The following is a 23,547-nucleotide window of genomic DNA, read 5'->3' on the forward strand; positions in this document are numbered from 1 at the left end:
AGAAAAGGCAAGCTTTGAAATGTAAGCCATTGGTTATAAAGTAGTTGTAACCCGTGAGTGTTATACCATGGTGAAAAAACTGTGGTCTCCAAAATAGTATGCATGTACACTGGCCCAGTACCGTGTGGGCGTGGGAAGACACCATTAGAACACTAGCTCTAGGTGCTTCTTTCTCATCTCAGCTGGGAAAAAGATGTGTTTTGTAACAATACTGAATATTAGTGCATGTGAAAAATTTCTAGACAGATATCCATATAACGGGTATAAATGCTAAAACATTTTTTACTGACTGGGGTGCAAAATTAAACAAATTTTAAAACCATCAACCTAAAAGAAAGTGAACTTCATTCTCTCATTTAAGGTCAACTTTAGAATAGAGTCAATACTCAAAAGTGTTACGAGATTAACGAAGATAAAAGCCCAATGCTTTTGCTCTTGATTAATGAAACGCCCAATAAAAGCTATGGTAGCAGCTAGTAATACGTGTAAAAAAGAGAGGAAACGAGAAGACAAGAATGGAATGAGAATAGCGTCTTTCAGCTAGAGATGCAGTGACCCCGATGCCCACTTGGCACACCCACATGGACACGTGGTACTTCTCATGTGACCCCCACGATGGTCCAGGGGAAAAGAATGTAACAGAGTGCACAGCCTCTTGGCATTTTGATGGGGCCTTTAGCCTTTGTCCTTTTAAAGAAAAAAAGGCAACAAATTTTATAGTCGATCCTAGAGTGTTTAGGAAAAGGAAAGACGCATGAGGCCAGAATCCCAACTCCAGGATGGAAAGGCAGCAGCCCCGGGAGCCACTACACAGGGCACAAGCAGCCCTCTCCTCTGCCATCCAGAAGTCTCCCGAGGCGGGGGCCGTGTGCTTCGGGCCAGGCCCGCGTTTACCAAGGCAGGAACACCGTCATCTAAGTCTACACTGTCCTAGGAGAGTCAGTGAAACAAAGCCATAAGCAGTGGGAGGAAGTATCATGAGCCCAGCAAGAAGAGGCTAGAAGTTTCTGCAATGTTCTAAACCAGTGCGATTAGGAAGGGCAGAATCGGCCTTGCGTATTAAAAAAAACACTGGAGGGGCGCCTGAGTGGCTCAGTCGTTGGGCGTCTGCCTTCGGCTCAGGTCATGATCACAGGGTCCTGGGATCGAGCCCCGCATTGGGCTCCCTGCTCCGCAGGAGGCCTGCTTCTCCCTCTCCCACTCCCCCTGCTTGTGTTCCCTCTCTCGCTGCGTCTCTCTCTGTCAAATAAATAAATAAAATCTTTAAAAAACAAACAAACAAAAAAACACTGGAAACATGGATAGACCTTGAAGATTTTATGCTCGGTGAAATACGCCAGTTGCAGAAGGACGAATATTGTATTGTTCCACTTCTGTGAACACAGAGACAGAAAGAAAGTGGAATGGGGGCTGCCAGGGGCTGGGGGAGGGGGGCTACGCTTTCACGGGGACAGAGCTTCAGTCCGGGAAGATGGAAAGGTTCTGGAGGTGGATGGTGGTGACGGGTGCACAACCATGTGAATGTACTGAATGTCACTGAAGTGTGTACATTTAAAAATGGTTAAAATGGTACACTTGATGTTGTGTATATTTTACCACACAGAAAAACTTTTAAAAAATCACTAAGGAAGATCATATGGAAAATGAAAAACTCAATGTTAAAATAAAAAAAAAAAAAGACAAGCCTTTTTTTTTAATCAAGAGAGAAGTACCTGGCTCCAAGCTCAAGGTCTAGATTGAGGACAGTGATGATGAGTCCTACCACACACAGATTTTAAGGACACCGTCACACAGGTCACCTTGTGGCTCCTGCATGCTTCCCAGTCCCGAGGGTCTCTTTCCTTCAGCTTTGCCCAGCCCTGTCATTCATAATAGACAAATGAGAAGTCCCAGAAACCGGTTCTATTTGGGAAGGCTTTCTTTTGTTCGAGGCTTCGGTGGTTAATATGCTTGACAAATTTCAGAGTCTCTCTGTCTCTGTAGACCAGTGCCAGAGAGTTGTTTTCTGGATTCACTGTTAGCAGCTGAAATAAGCCAATACAATGACACATTAGAACACCGAACTTATTCTCAACTCTTTTCTTCAATGATTCACCACTGAACAGATGGTTTTCACATCATGTACTTAGACTGGCGATAGGAATCTTTTAAAAGATCCTTTACTAGGAGGAGCTATTGCTCTGGCTGTCAAGGCATTTTCCAGTGAGCCCCATTCCAACACATACCCAGAACGATTTTACCCAGTGCATGTATTTCTTACTATATTGAAAGATTTCATGGGAATGCACCATGTAACTCTTAGCTTACATGGAATTTCTCAGTAGGGTAGAAGCAATGCTTACTGATTATCCTGTGGCATCTTTATTCCCTGCCAAGTACTTTCTACTAGAAATTAGAACCACTGCCAGGCAGACCATCATGGATTTATCAGCTAAAGACACTGGCAGAAGGTCATAAAAATTGGGTTTCTGAAGAATAAAAGCTTCCTCAAGAACTAAAAAGGGCAGTTTGCTGTCAGATGCAACTTACCTCTTCATCTTCACCTTTGGCAATGTAGGAAGTAAAGCCACCATATTCTGGCTCCCAGCCTTACAAAGGGAAAACAAACAGCATTCAGAAATTTTTCACTGCAAGAGTTCCATCCTCTGCTTCCATTGCCAATCCCATGCTGCTTAAAGCTGGGGGCTCTGGGAGCTCCGTAGTAACCAACTCTATGACTTATGAGCTTGAATTTACCATTCAATCCACACTGAGTAAGAAATGAAAACTAAGAATTGAATATAAAACGCACCTGGAAGGACAATTACATAAACGATGTGGATCTGGGGGGTTATTTGGAGGGAAATTATGGTTTGGTCCACATCCCCCCATACCTTAGTCAGATATAAATCCTTTGGGTTGGGAGACTGAAGTTCATGACCCCCAAGATCCCCTCCAACAGAAAGCTTCTATGATCTGGGATCCTGGCCAAGGCACATCACTTCTGAATTGGTCAGCTGGAGGGGGTCACCAGGAGACTGCCCCTCTCAAGGTAACAGTGCATTGTTGTCCTTTCTACCCTCTTACCTTCACAGCCACAGTAGAGGAGTAAGTCTAGGGCAAATTCGGTCTTGCTGTTGTCATGGATCAAAGTGTAGTGACCAGTCTTCCAACGCCTCAGTTCTCCCTGGCATGTGGGAACATTTGAGTCTAAGAAGAAACAACAGAAGGCCAGAAAAAACTTAAAATAACTCTGATACAGGGGTGCCTTGGTGGCTCAGTCAGTTCAGCGTCTGACTCTTGATCTCAGCTCAGGTCTCGATCTCAGGGTCGTGAGTTCAAGCCCCGTGTTGGGTTCCATGCTGGGTGTGAAGCCTGCTTAAGAAAATAAATAACTTTGATACAATTGCTAGTGTGCAAGGGAATAATAAGTAGGAATGGTCCAGCACTAAAGGGAAACCATTCCCATAAACCTTCTGACCTACTGCTCCACCAAACCAGCCTTACTTACAGTGACTGTCAGAAATGTACCATGTACTATTTGGTGGGGCAGGGGGACTTGATGTTCTATTTCTTTTTTTACAAGAAATTTTAGATGGAATATACATTTAGCTGCCAAAATAAAAAATTATAATATGAATAAATATAATTATTTTAATATATATTATATATAATATATATGTATATAATTATAATATTTATTCATATTATAATTTTAAATAGATTCCCCCTGCCATCTGCCTGTATCTCCTATTATTAATGTTTTATCTTAGTGTGATTCACTTGTTACAACTGACAAACCAATACTCATACATTATTATTGCCTAAAGTCCATAGTTGACATTAGGGTCCACTCCTCGTGCTATACGTTCTATGGGTCTTGATCAATGCATAATGTTGGGTGTCCATCATTACCGTATCATACAGAATTGGTTTTAATGCCCTAAAGAAGCTCTGTGCTCCACCTAATTCATCCCTTCCTTCCTCCTAATCCCTTCCAACCACTGATTTTACTCTCTCCTTAGTTCTGCCTTTTCCAGAATGTCATAGTGTTGGAATCATACAATAAATAGCCTTTTCAGACTGGCTTCTTTCACTCAGCAATATGCACTTAAGGTTCCTCCATGTCTTTTCATGGAGGATGATCGCTTGTTTCTTTTTAACTTCATCCTGTTGTGGTTAGAGAAGCTACTTTGTATGATATCTTTTATTTTTTACTTTTCTAAAGATTTTATTTTTAAATAATCTCTAGACCCAACGTAGGGCTTGAACTTAAAACCCAAGATCAAGAGTCACACACTCCACCGACTGAGCCAGCCAGGTGCCCCGGTATCTAGCTTTTAAAATCTACTGAGACTAAATTTGTGGCCTAACTTATCGTCTGTCGTGGAAAATGTCCCATGTTCACTTGAGAAGAATGTATATGCTGCTGTTGGTGGGTAGAATGCTCTGTATTACACCTGTTACATCTAGCTGGTTTTATTGGGTTAAGTCCTCTCGGGCGCTGACCTCTCCCAACTACTGCTGTAGAATTGTCTGATTTCTTCCTTCAATTCTGTCAGTTTTTGCTTCATAAAATTTCAGTCTGTCATCAGGTGCATAAAGATTTGTAACTGTTGTATCTTCCTGCTGTACTGAATTTTTACAAATATAGAATGTCCTTCTTTGTCTCTTCTAATCTTTCTTGAGTTACGATCTATTTTGTTTGGGTGCCTGGCTGGCTCAATCGGGAGAGCATGCAACTCTTGATCTCAGGGCCATGAGTTTGAGCCCCATGTTGGGCATGGAGCCTTAATTAATAAATAAATAAAAACAAATAAATAAATAAATAAATAAATAAATGGTCTACTTTGTTTGATATTCGTAGAGCCACTCCTGCTCTCTTCTGGTTACTATTTGCATGGAACATCTTTCTCCATGCTTTTATTCTCAATCTGTTTGTGTCTCTGGATCTTGAGTGAGTGTTTTGTAGATAGCAGATAGTTGAATCCTGTGTTCCTGTCTATTCTGCCAATCTCTGTCTTTTGATTGTCATTTACATTTAAGGTAATTACTAGGAAAGAGGGGCTTAATTCTGTCACTTTGCTATTTGTTTTCTAAATGCCTTATAGCTTTTTTTGTCCCTGCATTACAGTCTTTTGTGTTTTTTGGTATTGAAATGTTTAAATTCTTTTCTCATTTTCTTCTACGTATATCCTATAGCTACTTTCTTTGTTGGTACCATGTGGGTTACATTTAACATCTTGAAGTTATAAAACCTCTCATTCGAGTTCATGCCAGCTTAACTTTAATAAAATAGGAAAATTCTGCTCCTTCACGGCTTTGTCCCCACCATTTTCTTTAAGATGACGAACTTTACAGTTACTTTTCACATTTATCTCTGTATTCCCACCTGCTTTGGCCCAGGGCCTTGCATACAGTAGATGCTCAGTAATAAAGCATCCTTTGGCTGCCTGTATAGATTTTTTCCAAGGTCCAGGTTCCCATGAAAATGAAACCAAAAAGGAATAGAGATAAGTAAGCACTTTTTTTTTTTTTTTAAGGTTTTATTTATTTATTTGACAGAGAGCTCAAGTAGGGGGAAAGGGAGAAGAAGGCTCCTTACTGAGCAGGGAGCCCGATGTGGGACTTGATCCTGGTATTCCGGGATCATGATCTGAGCCAAAGTCGCTTCACTGACTGAGCCACCCAGGCACCCCAACAGATACTTTTTTAAAAAAGCCCATGAGGCCCCACTGATCTTCACCTCATTCCTTTTAGGGCCCAGGTATGGAAGCCAGTATCAATTATCAAGGAAAGCCAACCTTTATCTTAAAGAAAGGCTATCCTGTGTATTGACTAGCACAGAAAAAGCCACCTGGCTCTGGTTGTTCTAAATCCGTGGTGACCAAAGCGACAGGTCAGTCTGCGAGGCCACAGAATCTGCATTATGTGGTTCTTGTGTCACACTGCTGGCTATGTGTCCGTGGGCATCCACCTTCCTTGTCTTTGCTCTTCTAACTGCAACAGGGGCCTTCTCCAAAAATCAGAGTGGAAGCAGGGAGAGTACAACTGAGGAGAGGAATCGGGCAGCAGATTTTCTCGTCTGATTTAGTAGGTGCCGAGCCGCGTACGCTCATTTGGTAGCCGCTCACTTATGGGTGCCAAAATTTCCACAGAAGCCTCACCTCTTAAATTTCCTATATTTTTCTCTGTTGGTCTTGTCTGTAGATAATTAAAGACTTCCTCTACTTTTTTTTTTTAAGCCTATTTATTTTTTCTTACTAATCTTCACGCCCAATGTGGGGCTCAAATTCACGACCCTAAGATCAAGAGTCACATGCTCTTCCGTCTGAGCCAGCCAGGTGCCCTTAGACTTCCTCTACTTTAATTAATAATTTCCTTCTACCTATTTTCCCAAATTCAAGGAGGTTTTTCTTAGGCTATTATTGGTCCTTGGCAGAAATAAGCTGTGTTCACCTTCCTCTCTTCGATGTTATGTTTTAGAGTAGTTTGGGGCAAAGCCAGTCCTATTTCTGTCCACTGTTCAAGTATATTTTCAGCCTAATAGAATGTATGAGCTGCTCCTCCTACCTAGAATATTCTTCCCACAGATCCTTCTTGTTATTCCGATCGGAGCTTAGATGGCAGCTCCTGAGACAGGTTCTTCCAGTTGCCCGGTCACCTAAGAGGCCACTCGGTCGTTGTTCCTCAGCACACAACCCGTTCAAGTTTTCTGCAAACCGCTTTTATTAGCTTATGTTTTCTTGTGGTCTGTGGACACGTTTAATCTCTGTCCTCTCCCACTAGAACATAAACTCTGGGAGAGCGGAGACCTTGCTTGTTCTGTCCTCCAGCTCCCGAAACAGGCCTAGCAGATCATGGATGCTCGAGTAATAGTTGTTAGATGAATCAATAATTGAATAGTGAATGTTTAATGGTTTAGTAAGGACAACTGATATCAACGGCTTACCTTCCTTTGCTTCATTTTCCTCTGACTCTGGGTCTGTCTGTCCCTGGCTCTGCTGGCTGTTATTGCAGAAGGCTGTCTGATGGTTCTCTGGCCCAGGGGACCTATGGCTTGTCCCTTCTTCACGGTTATCGGCCGCAGAGGCTCCTTCTCCCTCTTTTTGGTTTGCCACCTCATCTTCTTCTGAAGGGGCCAAGAAGTGGAGTTTCAGGCCTGTGAAGTTGGAGAGCAGCAAGAACAGAGGCTCGGAGCGGAACAATTCCATGCAGTCCTTCAGAATGTCGGGAAGCTTGCTCTCCTCAGCTTTCTCATAAAACCTGGAAAGCAGTGATGCCAAGTTGTTCATCAAAACCGTACCTCTACAATGACTCATGGAAGAAAAGCTGTTCATTAGTTTTGTACCCTGCTCCCGAAGTCCTGGCACAGCCTACTAAAGCACGGCTTGTTGTAACTGTGAGGCTCTGTCAGGGCCTGCTACTGGATGTCCCTGGGAATGAACATCACCAGGGCCAATGTCCTACTACTGGCAGATGTCCTATTATTGGAAGTGAGCCTTCCAGGCAAACAGGCAGTTGCCGAACGCAAAGGCAAATGTCGTGGCTCTACCTTTTGTTAGGGGGACCTCGGCTGCTCCATTTCACGTCTCCTTTCTCCAAAGCCTCACAGACCTCTGCAAATTTCTCAGGCTGGAAAAGGAGCAAAGAAAGAAGCAGTCAGTGGGTCTCTCTATGATCCCACCTTGGTCTTGCAGGTGGAGCCGCTCTGCAGAATCATGCTGGCTGATTCCTAAAAGGGCCAGTGGACATTCGCCCCTTTTGCCCAAGGTCCCCAGGCCTGATACAGTGCAGCCAGAAAAAAGACTGGATAAATCATCAGCATGCTTTAGCCAAGAGACCCGAGTGTCAGTTTGGGCTATTTCCTTTAGCGGTTGTGTGTCTCATGTCAGATCGCTAAACCTCTCAGACTCCCGCATTTATAAAATGAAGATCGTAATACGGTCTCTTCAATTCATAAGATGTGAGGAAAAACAATGAAACTGCTTAATGGTCAATGTCATCACACTAAAAGTCTCTGTAGGCCTCACCTTTATGCATTCAGCTTTCTAAATAGAGAAAGCCAAGTACAGAGCAAGAAGCTGATTAATCTATTGAAATCTGCTCCACAAGAGGCTTTCTATGTACTTGTTTAATGTGGCTTCCCAAGGAGTGTTCTCAAAACAGCAGTCCTATCAGCTGTAAAACAGGAAAGAGGATCCCAAAGCCTGGTTTAGGTAAGCTTAATAAAATAGGATCAAACAAAGTTTATTTACTGTAATATTTCTCAAACTCCTTAATATGCTAATGTCAGCTTTAAAATTTCAAGAGGGAAGGGGAGAGGGGGAGAGAGAGAGAGAGGCAGTATGTTTCTCGTGGAGGAACAGCTCTTGGGACTGTGCTTCCATGGGACCCAGGGTCAACTGTGAAGTGCCACACCGGTGTCTATGATCTTGTTTGGCCCTCACAACAACTCTTCAGGATGAACAAGGCAGGTCTTATCCCAGTTTAACTGATGAAGACCTACAAGCTCTGGGAGATTCAGTGATTTGCTCGTTAGTAAAACCACGGAGCCAGGGCATGAATATTAAGTCTTCTGACTCCTGATGTAGTCCCTCTCCACTGAAATGTGCTGCGTATCATTGTCAAACGTTCATTAATGGGTGCTGCTCAGTTAATAATCTATCTTTTACTAAAAGCAATAGTAAGCTGATAGGAAACCATATTCACCAAATGAATAGGAAGGAAGCTACATACAACTCCCTGTCAGTGTAGAAGCGTGCGTGCGTGTACGTGTGTACCATTAGGGTTCCAGAAAACTGGGGAACATCGAAGGGACTCAACCCACTAAGCATACAACTGGTACCAATGTTAGCTACTAGCATCACCTGTATATTTTATGAAAAAGATGATATAAACATTCTAACCAGGAACTAACCCAAAACTCCTTTAGTGATGCCTGTTTACCCACCCAAGAAGCGAGAAAGACAAAAGCACAAGTTGTTATAGCAGTGAGATTCTGTTAGGGCCTGCTACTGAGGTCCCCAAGATACACTGGACAGAACGTGCTGGCTTACCTTAAGGAACTCCTTTAGGAGAATTTCAGACTGTTCTTCAAATTCTTCTTGAATTTGAACTTGGTAATCCATGTCCAGATAAGTAGGGTTGATCCAATCATACAAAATTTCATGCTTACAAAGAAGCAGCAGATGCAAAACGTGAATTAACAATTCCTATTGCTTTTGTTCTTACATCATTTCGTGCTAGTAAAATATATGCAAAGCCTCACTTTATAATCTTCTCCTTGTTACACATAAAAGTGCTGGAAAACTCTGCCTGAGAAAAAAACACTATCAAAAGTTTACCTAAGAAAAGCAAAAGAGGAAACTCAAAAGTCCAGTTTCATTATCAGGAAAACAAACCATACGGTAAAGCTTCTAAGATAAGAATCCCGACAACAGGCATTATCCTTACATCTTGTGGGATGTGAGGGCTCCGAGGTATGAGAGGTTCAAAGTAGTTGGGAGGCCGGGTCAGTGAAGGACCATGGAACCAGCCACTTATAGACAAACGCGACTTTTCTTCAGATAGGACTTCGGACACCTGAAAGGACAAGGCCAACAGCGCATGAATGTACCCGCTGAGGGGGACGATTGCTAGCCAAGGCGCGCTCACTTCTGGATCCGTCACGCTGGATGCGCGCACAACCTGGCCACGGAAGTCCAACAGGAAGCTCTCACATTTCGATAACAGGGGACTAAAAAGCATGATCCTTAGTACTCTGTATATTTGTGGTTTATAATCTTTACCTGGTGAAAGGATACTGGAGACACTTCAAAGAAAACCAGTGTGTTCCATGAAGGGATAAGAGACTTGACGATCTGCTTTGGCTGGAAGTGTTCTGCACCAGGAAAGAGGACAATCACAAATGTGGTTTTGTAACCACTAACCACTTTCAGCCTGCCTCGTTTCACCTTGACAATTCTCAGATTTCTAAGGGGAAGTAGATGGACCCTGCAGATCCCAAAACGCCACCCTCTTCCATCTGTTTCACTCAGTTCTGCTACCTGACCATTGTTCTTACTATGCCATCTGTCTATTATCGATGAGGGCTGGGGTAAGTTCGGAAAAGTTTTCGAGAGGCAACATCTGGTGTCAGTCATTAGGAAACAACCCTGACTTCCTGTCAGACAGACTGGCGCGGGCACACTGATGGTCCCAGGCAGCTTTCCACGTGCTCCAGCTTTCCACAGTCAGTACTCAGGAGTAGGGTCTGACTAGTCCTCATGCTCATGGACTCCACCTCTGGAGTAATGACTACAAGTACAATGTAGGGAGGCGGCTGTCAAGGCTGGTGTCCGCTCCCCCTCCTCAGAGGAGGACACACACTGTGTGTAAGAGCTCAGAAGTAGCTACTGGTGCTGATGTGTACGCGCTTCTCTTACCATCAACGTCATACAGGTCCAGGGTGCCCCCCAAGCTCCTGTCCCAGGGAGGAACCAGGTAAAGAATGAAGGCGATCCGGCGCCCTTCCAGCTCATCATCGTGGCAGAGGAGGGCATCTGCAATAGTGCAACATGTACTTTAATGTCCCCGAGCTGACAAGGAGCAGCCACTACTCTGATCCTGCATTTTAGTATCGGTCCATCTGATATTCACCTGCAATGTGAGCTCCTCCAGCTTTGTAAAATGACACTTGTTTCTCCTGTTTTATAATCAGAGACATACAACTGGGAACACGGAGAACTCTAAAAGCCCTGAAGAACACACATATGGACAGACCCCAGAGATAATCACTAACAATATTTGTGCTTATATTCTTCCAGCACTTTTCCTACATACGTTTGCTTAAAAAAAAAAAAATGGGTGTCCTACAGTGGTTGTTTTGTGGCCTTTTTACTACCATCACTATATACAGCTGTCATCGCTTTTTTAATGGCCCTGTAGTTATTCTACTATACGGATTATGAATTACCTTCTTTCTCCTTTAATTAATCTTAGACTTAATTGTTTCCATTTCTCATCTGTTAAGAAAAATGCTTCAATAAGCAAATGACCATTACTGTACATAGATCTTTTGGTAGCGGTTCCCATTAATTTCTTGAGCTAAAGCTTCTAAAAGCCGTTAGGTGGGACTGAGCAAGGGAGGCATCCCTGCAGGGCAGGAGAGGGAGGATTTGCTATGGTGAACTGTGATCGTTCACACATGGAGGGATTGTTTTGATAAAGAAATATCCTGAAGGTGACGGAAGCCATGGTTCTCACTGCTGAGGAAGGAAATTATAAATACGGAAATGGAGAAATCTGGGATAAACCTTATGGTGTTGAATTGGAACTGGAGGAATCAGTGTGAATTGATTTTCCTATGTATGGAGATATTTAGTTAGATATCTACATATTTCTAGACACTGACATACATAAACATGTAAACGCATGTGTGCACATGCGCATCCGTCTATTTGCTACCTCTTCTCCACAGAAAGGCCTGGGAGCAGTGACACCCTAATGGCAAAACACCCAGAGTCCAGATCTTGATTTTTAAGTATCATTCGTCACTAAAAGGAATCAGGGTTCTTTGGAAGAATGGCTAACTCTGGGTCTAGAGCAGGGGACATATAAGATGAGCTTGGAAAAATCTTGTTCTGCTAGGAAGTAAAATGTATTAAGAATGATGGGGACACATCAAAAGGACATGGAAATCAGTGTAAGGTGCTCCCTTTGATCAAATCAGGGACAAGAGGAGCATCACTATAATATAGCAACTGATTACAGCCCGTTACATAGTGACCCATAAAGCCACACTGATGTAAATAAATATATGAATAAATAAATGGGAAGAGAGGAAGGTTTCCTTTACAGAATGACAGTAAATGTAAAGGGAATGCCAGAGGATGCTAAAATAAGCAAATCAAAGTTGGAGGAGAAATGGGATATTTACATAATTGTTAAGTATCTCCCCACAAAATTCTTATTCACTTATAGAAAGAAAAAGAACAAGTTTACAGTGGGAAAGCCTGACATCAGTTACCACCTTAATTAAGTAATCAAAGTATCACTAGGGGCGCCTGGGTGGCTCAGTTGGTTAAGCGACTGCCTTCGGCTCAGGTCATGGTCCTGGAGTCCCGGGATCGAGTCCCATATCGGGCTCCCTGCTCAGCAGGGGGTCTGCTTCTCCCTCTGCCCTCTTCCCTCTCGTGCTCTCTGTCTCTCATTCTCTCTCTCTCAAATAAATAAATAAAATCTTAAAAAAAAAAAAGTATCACTAGACTATGACACACAGAAACCATATACCACTTGATAAGATGTACTAAAAAAACAAAACAAAACAAAACAACCCCCACATAATTCTGTAACATTCCTACCAAAAATGCAAGCCTTGAATCTAATCATGAGGAGGCATCAGGCAAACCCAAATTGAGGGCAAATGTACAAAATGAGTCATCTGTAAACCTTCAGAAGGCTTAAGATCATGAAAGTCAAGGCAAGACTGAAGAACTGTTCTAGATTGTGGGAGACCAAGTCAGGCATGACAACTATGCAATCCTGGACGGGATCCTTTTGCAATCAAGGACCAAATAATGGAACTTGAATGGAGCCTGCAGACTGGATGGGAATAATGTATTGATCCTAATTTCCTGATTTTGATGGTTTATTGCCATCATCTAGGAGAATGTCCTTGTTGTAGGAATCACTGAAGTACATGGGGGTCCTGGAACAGGATGGCAACCTACTCTCAAGTAAAATGGGAAAAAACTATACATGCTTGCCATGTTTCCGTAAGTTTGAAATGATTTCAATTAAAAAAAGTTTTTAAAAAAAGGGCTTTTGATAGGACTCATCCTGTGTATCACTCAGTTAGCCTCAAAAAGTGGTTACCAATGTATACCTCCCCCTTATACTTTATACTGTATGAGAGTAAACCCACATCAAAATTTTACTTAGTGAAACAAAGCAAAACACTTTTCCTTCCAGGTGAAAAAGCAAACACGCTTTCAAAAAGACATTTCTTTGCTCACAAAGGGAACTGGTGACAATGGATACCTCTGAAGAGAAAGGGGGACAAGGAGAAAGTGCAGGGAACTGTCAAGGTTTACACTGTATCCTTCTATACTGTTCGAAGATTCTTCCTTAAGGATGTAGTCTTTTCGGGGTGCCTGGGTGGCTCAGTCGTTAAGCGTCTGCCTTCGGCTCAGGTCATGATCCCAGGGTCCTGGGATCGAGTCCCACATCAGGCTCCCTGCTCCGCGGGAAGCCTGCTTCTCCCTCTCCCACTCCCCCTGCTTGTGTTCCCTCTCTCGCTGTCTCTCTCTGACAAATAAATAAATAAAATCTTAAAAAAAAAAAAAAAGAAGGTCCTAATGCTATGGGGGGACGTGTCCCAAGTCTAGGATCCTGGCACACCAATGCTCTTGCTGCCACTGTGTAGCTAAAGCCTGTAAGTCCTCTAGACATCAAGGGCTTTATCTTTCTTACCAGAGAATTCATATTTAGCACAGGACATGTCAATAGTTGATTCCAGGTCAATCTTGGAAATGTCAGCAAGCCAAGTCCGGAAATCTTCAAACAGAACTTTCCTAGAAATGTCAACAAAGGTAACCTGTTAGCCACAGTATTTGGATCTCGGCCACAGCTACTTTTCCCTGGAGGCTGTAGTAGCTTCTTGAAACTTGCACAGTTTAGGCCTTGGAACTGAAATAAAGAGAAAGAAATACAAATCCATCTACTCGGCGCCTGAGTGGCTCAGTTGGTTGAGCGACTGCCTTCGGCTCAGGTCATGATCCTGGAGTCCTGGGATCGAGTCCCACATTGGGCTCCCTGCTCGGCGGGGAGTCTGCTTCTCCCTCTGACCCTCCTCCCTCTCATGCTCTCTGTCTCTCATTCTCTCTCTCGCAAATAAATAAAAAATCTTAACAAAAACAAAAACAAATCCATCTACTGTAATATAGTTTTGCTCTGCTATTTCATTTTACTTTCTTCCTCTTAAATTGATAGTATGCTCTAGCACGGCAGTGCTTTGCCCTCTGTCATAATTTAGCACCCTGATGTTCCTTTCCGAGGTTACTGATTTTTAGACATGTTTTTTGGCACTAAATACTACTGCACTGCTTAATGACCATTTGGGTGACACTGTTGCAGATTAAAAACTTTAAGTTGCAATAACAGTGAATATTATGCTAACTGTAGGCTCAGGAAAATCTTTTATAGAAGTTCTGATGCCAGCACAATACCAGTAAGAGATGCTGAACATTTCCATTTGCCAGCTAATGGGGCTCTCTGTATAGAAATCTCTTTAACACAATTTATAACTCACTCAGCCAATCAACTTTGGAAGTATGTGAATCTTCATGAGTTGAAAACATTTTGAAAGGGGGCGCCTGGGTGGCTCAGTCGTTAAGCGTCTGCCTTCAGCTCAGGTCATGATCCCAGGGTCCTGGGATCGAGCCCCGCATCGGGCTCCCTGCTTCGCGGGAAGCCTGCTTCTCCCTCTCCCACTCCCCCCTGCTTGTGTTCCCTCTCTTGCTGTGTCTCTCTCTGTCAAATAAATAAATAAAATCTTTAAAAAAAAAAAAAAAAGCCCCCCAAAAAAGAAAACATTTTGAAAGGACTTACATCGGTTCACATTTTGCACACACAGACAGTATTTTTTGGATCATCTTAGTCCAAATGTACACAATTGAAATTCCCATAAAATGCAACTGTGCTGTTCATAACTAAGTATCAAGTCTCCAGGCTGATCTCCTAAGATTTTAATACCAAGTCCCTTTTCCACACTTTACATTACCAAACCAAAAAATTCTAAAAAACGCTGTGCTAGGTTGGTCCAACCAGAAATGCCATGTAACTTCAAAAACAGAGTTGCAACTTGTATTTAATGAGCCAGCAGAACAAAGTGCTGAACCAGGCTTGCGATGTGGGTAGCAAACATTTCTGCAAAGTCTTGATGCTTTAAGCAACTATGATCAAAGCCTTAAATCCCTCTTTTACTGGTAACACTGGCCTCCTCAAATGTATTCCATAAAAAGTTCTTCCTCTAGTCACTATGAAAGGGTCACAAGGCCAGGGTTACTTTCTGCCATTATTCTCATTTGTTAATCGAATATAACGGAGAAATCACAGAGCCCAACTGGGAAGTATAAAGATCACCTTTCTATAGACCAAGAAATCCCGTCTAACACACCATCCGGCTATTATCCTGTGGGAATAGAATGGAACCTCAGTCCCACAGGAAAGGCTTACCAGAGTGTGCTGTGAACTAAAGAGATAATGCCTTACAGTGCAGTGCGATCATCTCTCTTTGGAACAACAATAACAAAAGGTCTACATAAATATGAGATATTATGAGGTGCAGTTAATACATGAGTAATACTTCAGAATTGGGAAGAAATAACAATCTGTGCAGACTGCCATCCTATATCAAAATGTCCCAGAGGAAAAAAGAGAACGAGGAAAAAATGACCTCTGTATAAATGAAAAACCGTGATTACAAAGTAACATGTGCCTACTGTAGCAAAACTAGGGGAAAAAACCCTCTATAAGTAAAAAGGAACTGTTAAAAAAAATGTGAAATCCAACTAGCCAGATTTAAACATTCCATTCTTCTCTTTTTTCCTTTGTACACAGATAGCCAAATATATCTTTTAAAAATCATTCACACTGTGTGTGCTGTTTTAACGACTTTTCTCTTTTTTTAAAAGATTTTTATTTACTTATTTATTTGACAGAGAGAGAAAGAGAAAGAGAGAGCACACACGCACAAGCAGGGGGAATGGCAGGCAGAGGGAGGAGCAGGCTTCCCTCTGAGCAGAGAGCCTGATGTGGGGCTCGATCCCAGCACCCTGGGATCATGACCTGAGCCGAAGGCAGACGTTTAACCGACCGAGCCACCCAGGCGCCCCATCTTTTCTCTTGACAAGTGTACTGCATCAACTCTAATATGCCTCCTCTGTAAGAAGTATTATTGTTTTGCTATCACTTAAAAAAATGTTGCCAATTAAAATAGGACACAATAGTAATTTGTGAGACACTGGACCCCAGCAGTGCTAAAATGTAAAAGAAGAAATGTGTCTTAGAATCGGTGAAATCAGGTTTATCATTCTCATGTATTAAAATTCACACATCATATTCAATGGTTGTAGAGTTTTCCACTCATGCTTTTACCATTATCTATATAAATCTCAATGCATGGCCTTTTAATTTGTATATAGTTTTTTACTATTTTGGGGCACCCGGGTGGCTCAGTGGGTTGAGTGTCCGACTCTTGATTTCGGCTTAGGTCATGATTTCAGGGTCATGGGATCGAGCCCTGCATTGGGCTCTGAGCTCAGCAGGGAGTCTACTTGAAGATTCTTTCTCCCTTTCCCTCTGCCCCTCCCCCAACTTGCACTAGAGCACACGCACTCTCTCTCTCTCTTTCTCGTTCTAAAATGAATAAGTCTTTAGAACATTTTTTCCCCACTATTTTTAACAACATTACAACATGCAATCTTGTATGAAATTTTTGAGCACATCCTTAATTATTTTCTCAGGATAAATTCTTATAAGTGGAATGATACTATAAAAAGGGAAGCATAATTTTAAGAGTTTTGATACATTTTTCAAAACCATCATCTAAGAAAGGGATCGATACTTCTGTCAACATTGGGGGATTTTGTTTCGAATATTTGCCAACCTAATATGTGAAAAATGGTTCCAGCAGTGTTTCCTTGATTACTAACAAAAGCTGAACATTTTATCACTGAGAAGGTGGGCCCTGGAATCAGACTGATTTGAGTTTGTAGCTTAGCTCCCTCGGTTTTCATCTAGGAAGCCTTGAAGAAGTTACTTAATCTCTCAATCTGTTTTCTCCTCTACAAAATGGGATAATGACATAACGTTATATGATGTAACATTTTCTGCACCCGACAAATATGATTGTTTACCTTAAAGCACAGATGTGAGGCTCTCTTCTCTTCTTCAAATCATCCGACTTGATCATAGAAAAAGAAAAAAAAGGATTTCCTTTATATATTACACACAGAGAAAAGCAGTTCAGTGAGTGCCCTTGCAGTGTAGGATTGTGGCGAAGAGCCTGGACTGAAGCCAAGCTGCCTGGCTTTGACCTGTGGCCCCTCCATATGGCAGCTCTATGACTCGGGCAAGTTACTTAACCCCCCTGGGCCTTACTCCATTCAACAAATATTTAAATAGTTATCGACAGTGGAGCTTATATTCTTTTTGAGGGAGACAGACAATAAACATAAAAAGCTGATTGTTAGCATGAAAGAAGGGGACAAAGGCACAGGGAAAACCAGCAGGATATGAGGTACTGGGCATGCTGAAGGTGGGAAAGGGTTTGCAAGTACAAACACGATGGCCAGGCTTGATTTTGCTGAGTGAAGCAAAGCCTTGAAGGAGGTTGGGAAACATGCCAAGGGAATATCTAGGCAAAGAGGATTCAAGGTCCTGGGGTGCCCAGGTGGCTCAGTCGGTTAAGTGTCTGACTCTTGATTTCAGTTCAGGTTGTGATCTCAGGGTCGTGAGGCTCCCATGTCAGGTCCCCTGTTCAGCATGGAGGCTGCTTGAGATTCTCTCTCCCTCTCCCTGTGCCATGCCCTGCCCCACGCACACTCTCTCTCAAAATAGACAAATTAATTAAAAAAAAAAAAAAAAAAGGATTCAAGGTCCTGGGTGTGAAGCATGCCTGGTCTAGTCAAAACATCCAAGGAGACTGCGTGGCTAGAGTGTAGAGAGTGCGGGGGACAGCAGTAGGAGATGAGGCCAAAGAGGCAATGGGATGCGTTAGAACTCTTCTAAGTATTTTGGCTTTCTGACAAAGAAATGAGGAACCTTTGGAGGCTTTGAACAAAGGAGTAATAGGATCCCATTTACATTTTTAAAAATTGAGATAAAATTCATGTAACATGAAATTTATCATTTTAACCACCTGAATGTGTAATTCAGTAGATTTTAGTATATACGCGATGTTGTGCGACCACCACCATTATCTGATTCCAGAACATTTATCATCCCCACACCAAAAAGAAACCCTATACTCATTAGGCAGTCACTGTACATACTCTTCTCCCCAGGACACCACCATTATCTGATTCCAGAACATTTATCATCCCCCCACCAAAAAGAAACCCTATACTCATTAGGCAGTCGCTGTACATACTCTTCTCCCCAAGGTCCTGGCAACCGCTAATCTACTTTCTGCCTCTCTATATGGATTTGCCTAGTCAGGACATTACAGATAAGTGGAATCCTACAGCACGTGGCCTTGCATGTCTAGCTTCTCTCAGTATATTGTCAAGGCTCCTCCATGTTGCAGCAGCATTGCTATGCCATTCCTGTTCCTGGCTGAGTAATACTCCACCGTGTGGCTAGACCACACTCATCTGTCCATTCATCAGGTGATGGACATTTGGGTTCTTTCCACTTTTTAAGATATCATGAATAACCTGCTATGACCATTTGTGTACCTGTTTTCATGTGCACATGTTTTCAATTCTCTTGGGTCCCTTGCCGTTTTAAAAGAACACAATGTCTATGATTGTGTAGGTGGGCAAGAGTGGAAGCAGTGAACTGGCCAATAAACTACAAGTGTAATTCTGATGAGAGGCAAGGATGCCTTGGACTGGCTGTTGGTAGTACAAGTGGAAAGAAGTGGGTTTTTCTGGATATGTTTTGAGGAGAGAGCCTGCAGAATTTCCTGACGAACTAGGTATGAGGTGAGAGAGGAATGGAGGGTTTTTAGCCTGAGCCACTTGGAAAGATCGAGTTGCCATTCACTGGATGGGTAAATTTGCAGGTGGAGCAGACTTAGGGGGAGAAGACCAAGAGTTTAGTTTTGGACATAACTGTGAGACACTTAAAAGATATCCAAGAGTAGAGGCAAAGCCATGGGAGTCCCTGGAAATCTGCCAGGAAGTGGCCCAAGGGCAAAGCCCTAAAGTACTCTATCATTAAGAAGTTAGGGGGCGCCTGGGTGGCTCAGTTGGTTAAGCGACTGCCTTCGGCTCAGGTCATGGTCCCGGGGTCCTGGGATCGAGCCCCGCGTCGGGCTCCCTGCTCGGCCGGAAGCCTGCTTCTCCCTCTCCCACTCCCCCTGCGTGTGTTCCCCCTCATGCTGTCTCTCTCTCTCTCTGTCAATTAAATACATAAATAAAATCTTTAGAAAAAAAAAGAAGTTAGGTACAAAAGGAAGACCTATCAAAGGAAACCAAGGGCTTGCCAGGGAGGTAGAAGGAAGACTCTGAGAGCGTGGTATCCCGAAAGTAAAGAAAATATCTCCGGGAGGAAGGAGTAATCTCAAATGCAGCTGGAAGGTCAAGTAAAATGAATCCTGAGTGAGCCCGACGAGTGTAGTTTCAGTGGAGCTGTAGGTAAAAGCCTGATGCAAAATGGGCTTGACGGAGAATGAGAGAAGGAGTATTTGAGAAAGTACAGACAACTTATATGGAATTCTACTGTCAAGAGGAGCAGAGGAATGGGGTAAAGGGCAAAGTTAGGTCAAAAGCATTTTTTTCTTAGGAACAGCTTTCTTTCTTTTATTTATTTGACACAGTGAAAGACACAGCGAGAGAGGGAACACAAGCAGGGGGAGTGGGAGAAGGAGAAGCAGGCTCCCCGCTGAGCAGGGAGCCCGATGTGGGGCTTGATCCCAGGACCCTGGGACCATGAGCTGAGCAGAAGGCAGGCACTTAATGACTGAGCCACCCAGGCGCCCCTAGGAACAGCTTTCTTTCACATGTCACAGGGAATGATCCAGAAGAGAAGAAAAAAACCAGTGTACTCCCCTCATCTGTAAACAGGAATAGGAAGATACCTCCTTCATAGGACTGTTATGAGGATTTAATGAATTCATTCATTCATTCTCTGTTATGAGAATTTATTAATGAATTAATAAATATAAAGCACTTAGCATGGCATAAAGCATGCACTCAGTAACACTTGCTTTAAAATATCCAGAATATCAGGCAACTCCTACTGACACACTTGTTTAGGAAGGTTGTAAGATGTCATAGACCCCATTATTAAGATATTTCACAGCACAAGCAAAGAAAAGAGGATATAAGCAAAGTCTGAAGGGACAGGAGACTGAAAATAGGTTTAGCATCTACTGTTTTAGAATGAAGAAGTTCAATCCCAAAGTGAGCATAGTAAAAATTATTCACAGCAGAGTACAGTTTCACCTAACACCCATGTGATCTAAAGTAATCTTTTTCCCCCTCCTCATTACCCAGAGCCCTTTTTATTATATTGCCACTCACTGACATCACAGTTAGAAGTGTTTTCATCTACCAAATTGCATCAAGTAAAAACCAGTTTAAATCCTCAGTTTTTGTAATCAGAGATACATATAGCCCTAAATCAACAAAGAGACCTACTGTTATTGAAGTTGATATAATTACAAAGGCAGACAGTTGTGACTTTTAATTAACCTATGTAACTTCACTAGGATAAAAGTTTAATTTTGTCAGATTTCCTAACTTATTAAGAGTCATATCATGTGTATATTTAACTTGGTTAATCATATGTGTTAAGGCCCAAAGATAGAGACTGGGGGACATAATCAGCTCTAGTGCAAAAGAATAAAAGAGAAGGAAATCCTGTTATTTACTCTCTTATCCCAGATAAAGAGAAATCAAAGGGTTAAATGCAAAGAAAACAAAATAATCCTTCATCTTTTTCATTTTTATTTTATTCTGTGATTTTTAAGGGCTGATATCCTTGAGATTTCATAAAGGATTTCCGAGAGTGATGTATACCATGTACTAAAAAGATATTTCCCCTCAAACTGGGGAAACCAATGACCTGTATTTCTATACCTAGACTGAGCCCTGTCTTCTAAGAGTGGAAAAACTGGCCCTGATTTTGATACGGTCTTTCCTGCCAAGTTAAACTGTCCACCAAAAAAAGAATAGATCTCACTCTCTGCGGACATACTGCGATGCACAGCATACATCAAGTCACCTAAAATAAGGACATGAATTAAAAATTTAAATAGGTATTATTTTCCAACGTGCAACCCTCTTCAGCATACCAATCCTCAAAATGCACTTAATCCCCTTTGTTTATAATGTACTTAACTTACTGGCTTACTGTATTTCTTGACTATCGCTAGATAGTCACCATCACTAGCACTTCTCTTAGTTTAGTCTTACAGGGCAGGAACTGTCAGAGGCTCCCATGCAATAATTATAGCACCTAACACATCATTAACACTCAGTAAGCTTATGTGAAATGAAGGAATGCTTTTAGCGATGTCAAGGCAAGGACCCTCCAAGGCAAACCCAATCTAAAACCTCAAGTCTAAAGGTAAGGAATGATTCTGTAGATAAAGCATTTCTTAAGTGGAAGAGTGAATGTGAAAGGGACATAAATACCTGCTGGAACTTATATAAATCGTTATACTTTTCATGGAAGTCCAAGTTCAAAAGTTCCTTCTGAAGCCCTTCCAAAAAGTTTTGGCTTTGGATGAAGTTTGGGATCATGCAGTGAAGAAAGGGATCCATGTCCATGGCAATGGCCTCTGTTGGAAGGAAAACATTACTTATGGCTTTTTCCCCTTTTGTATTTTTGACCTGAGTAGCATGGCAGAGGGAATACAAAAGGGAATGATCATGAATTTTCAGAAATCTAGTACCAAAAGACTTGGGGGAAGAATTATAAGCTCTTCCCTTTTTTCTTTACCCCATTCAATACTACTTTTTTTTTTTTTTTTAAAGATTTTTATTTATTTGACAGAGAGAGACCAGCGAGAGAGGGAACAAGCAGGGGGAGTGGGAGAGGGAGAAGCAGGCTTCCCACTGATCAGGGAGCCCAATGCGAGGCTCGATCTCTGGACCCTGAGATCATGACCTGACCCGAAGGCAGAGGCTTAACGACTGAGCCACCCAGGTGCCCCTCAATACTACTTTTTAAATATATTGTGTTCAAAATACGAGTCCTTAGGAATACAGGTGATATCACTAAATTAAGGTTCCTGCTCTTTTTTGCGTTTTTTAGTTCAATGATTAGCTATTGAACTGAATATATTTTAGATTCCTTATTCATTTCCCCCAAAATTAAAGTGAAAGGAGCAAATGAAAAATGAGAATAGAGGGGCACCTGGGTGGCTCAGTTGGTTAGGCATCCAACTCTTGATTTTGGCTCAGGTCATGATCCCAGGGTTGTGAGACAGAGCCTCACTGCAGGCTCCATGCTAGGGGAGGAGCCTGCTTAAGATTCTCTCTCTCCTCTCCCTCTGCCCACCCCCAACCCCTAAAAAAAATGAGAACAGCAATACTGGCTGGCAATTTTTCTTCAACTCTGTCTTTTCTTTCTCCAAGTTACTGTTGGAGGAAGGAAGTTACAACATACACTTTTTTAAAAAATCGGTTCAAGCAAAACTCCTCGATGCCTTGATTTCTGTCTCAACATTTTAGCCACTGCCTCTGATACTCTAGGTACCCTCCTAATATTAATAGTCACCACCACTACCATCACCACCACCGCCACCTACCCCGTGCCAAACACAGTGGTGTTTTACATGCATAATGTCACTTCATCTCCTCGGCAACCCTGTGATAGACATTATCACTATTTCCATCCTACAGCTGAGGATATTGACAAGTCCCTGGGGGTACAGAGCTTGCCCTTTAGACACTGAGCTATCACCTTTTATGTGCATCCAGACACCCAGGACTCACCCCTTCGAAGCACTTAACAACTGAAACCCAAATCATGGCAAACTCTAGGAGGGAAAGCATGCGGCATGAAGCGGAATTCTTATCCTCTAAAGTGATATCTGAAGCTGAGGCTGGAATCGTTCAAGGTGAGTTTCTTCCCTTGCTCAACACTCGTTTACTCCCATAGGTCACGTAGTCGGCCTACAGGCGTGTAAAAACGAGTAAGCTCAGGCGCCAGCCATCTGGCAGCTCACAATAAATGCTCTGGCTACACGATTTTGGGATAACCGATCTTTGCCCTCGGAGGAAATACGAACTTGCATGCCATGCCCTCTGCTTCCCAACTCTCGGGCCTACGTTTCTTCCTCCTCAGATTTCTAAATCCAAACCGAACTTGGAATGATAGAGGGCAGCAGGAGAGTCAAAGGTGGCCAAAGTCACACTGTCTCCAAGGGCCTCTTCCCTCGTGGCCCCGCTGCCCGGGGCTCGACTCGATTGGTAGGACTTTCAGAGGCCCCCCCCAGACCCTGGCTCCCCCTTCACAGCACCGGGTTACCGTGACGGAACGGCGTCCTGCGGCTCCAGGCCTCAGACACCTGCTTTTTCAAGGTTTCTTCGGTGACAGCGTCCGAAAACTCCGCTATCACCTCCTTCTTTCCCTTTTTCCCCGTCCGGCCAGAAACTGGCTCAGCTGGCCGTTTCCCATTCATCTTCTCTTAAGCTACAGACCCACGCCACACTGATTAAGCAGCTACTTTCCTAGGCTGACTACAATTCCCAGAATGCCCCCTTTCCCGTGTTCCCCAGCGCCGACCAATAGGAAGTATCAAAGTAAAAGGAGGCGGAACCCATTCCTGGTTTACCAATGGAAGCTCTAGATATTGCGGCCATCTCATCAGCGATTGGCCTAGTGGCGCTTGGCCCGGCTGGCCTC

The 23,547-nt window shown here is 42.8% G+C and overlaps 1 protein-coding gene across 1 annotated transcript; it reads right to left on the reverse strand.

Annotated features, from left to right (window-relative positions):
• Nucleotides 1–1,302: 1,302 nt before the first annotated feature.
• Nucleotides 1,303–23,388, reverse strand: OGFOD1 (2-oxoglutarate and iron dependent oxygenase domain containing 1). The gene is made up of 13 exons (XM_035025178.1): nucleotides 23,170–23,388; nucleotides 21,330–21,475; nucleotides 16,881–16,927; nucleotides 13,435–13,535; nucleotides 10,407–10,523; nucleotides 9,771–9,862; nucleotides 9,436–9,564; nucleotides 9,039–9,152; nucleotides 7,535–7,614; nucleotides 6,932–7,245; nucleotides 3,067–3,189; nucleotides 2,530–2,588; nucleotides 1,303–2,024 (listed from the first exon to the last, which is right to left on the reverse strand). The coding sequence occupies exons 1-13, from the start codon at nucleotides 23,321–23,323 to the stop codon at nucleotides 1,863–1,865; spliced, it is 1,638 nt and encodes a 545-aa protein (XP_034881069.1). The 5' UTR covers nucleotides 23,324–23,388; the 3' UTR covers nucleotides 1,303–1,862.
• Nucleotides 23,389–23,547: the final 159 nt, after the last annotated feature.

Source organism: Mirounga leonina, unplaced genomic scaffold, assembly GCF_011800145.1.
Source record: "Mirounga leonina isolate KUSES-001 unplaced genomic scaffold, KU_Mleo_1.0 Mir_180, whole genome shotgun sequence".
Taxonomy (NCBI): Eukaryota; Metazoa; Chordata; class Mammalia; order Carnivora; family Phocidae; genus Mirounga; species Mirounga leonina.

What these genes read in the sequence shown, in the direction of transcription:
- OGFOD1 (XM_035025178.1), bottom strand. Translation starts at nt 23,323, where the DNA reads ATGAATGGGAAACGGCCAGCTGAGCCAGTTTCTGGCCGGACGGGGAAA. An exon ending in CAGGACGCCGTTCCGTCACG is followed by an intron (nt 21,476 to 23,169) that starts GTAACCCGGTGC and finishes TCCTTCCAACAG; the next exon opens with AGGCCATTGCCATGGACATG. An exon ending in GGACCTGTATGACGTTGATG is followed by an intron (nt 9,863 to 10,406) that starts GTAAGAGAAGCG and finishes TTCCTGGTGCAG; the next exon opens with AACACTTCCAGCCAAAGCAG.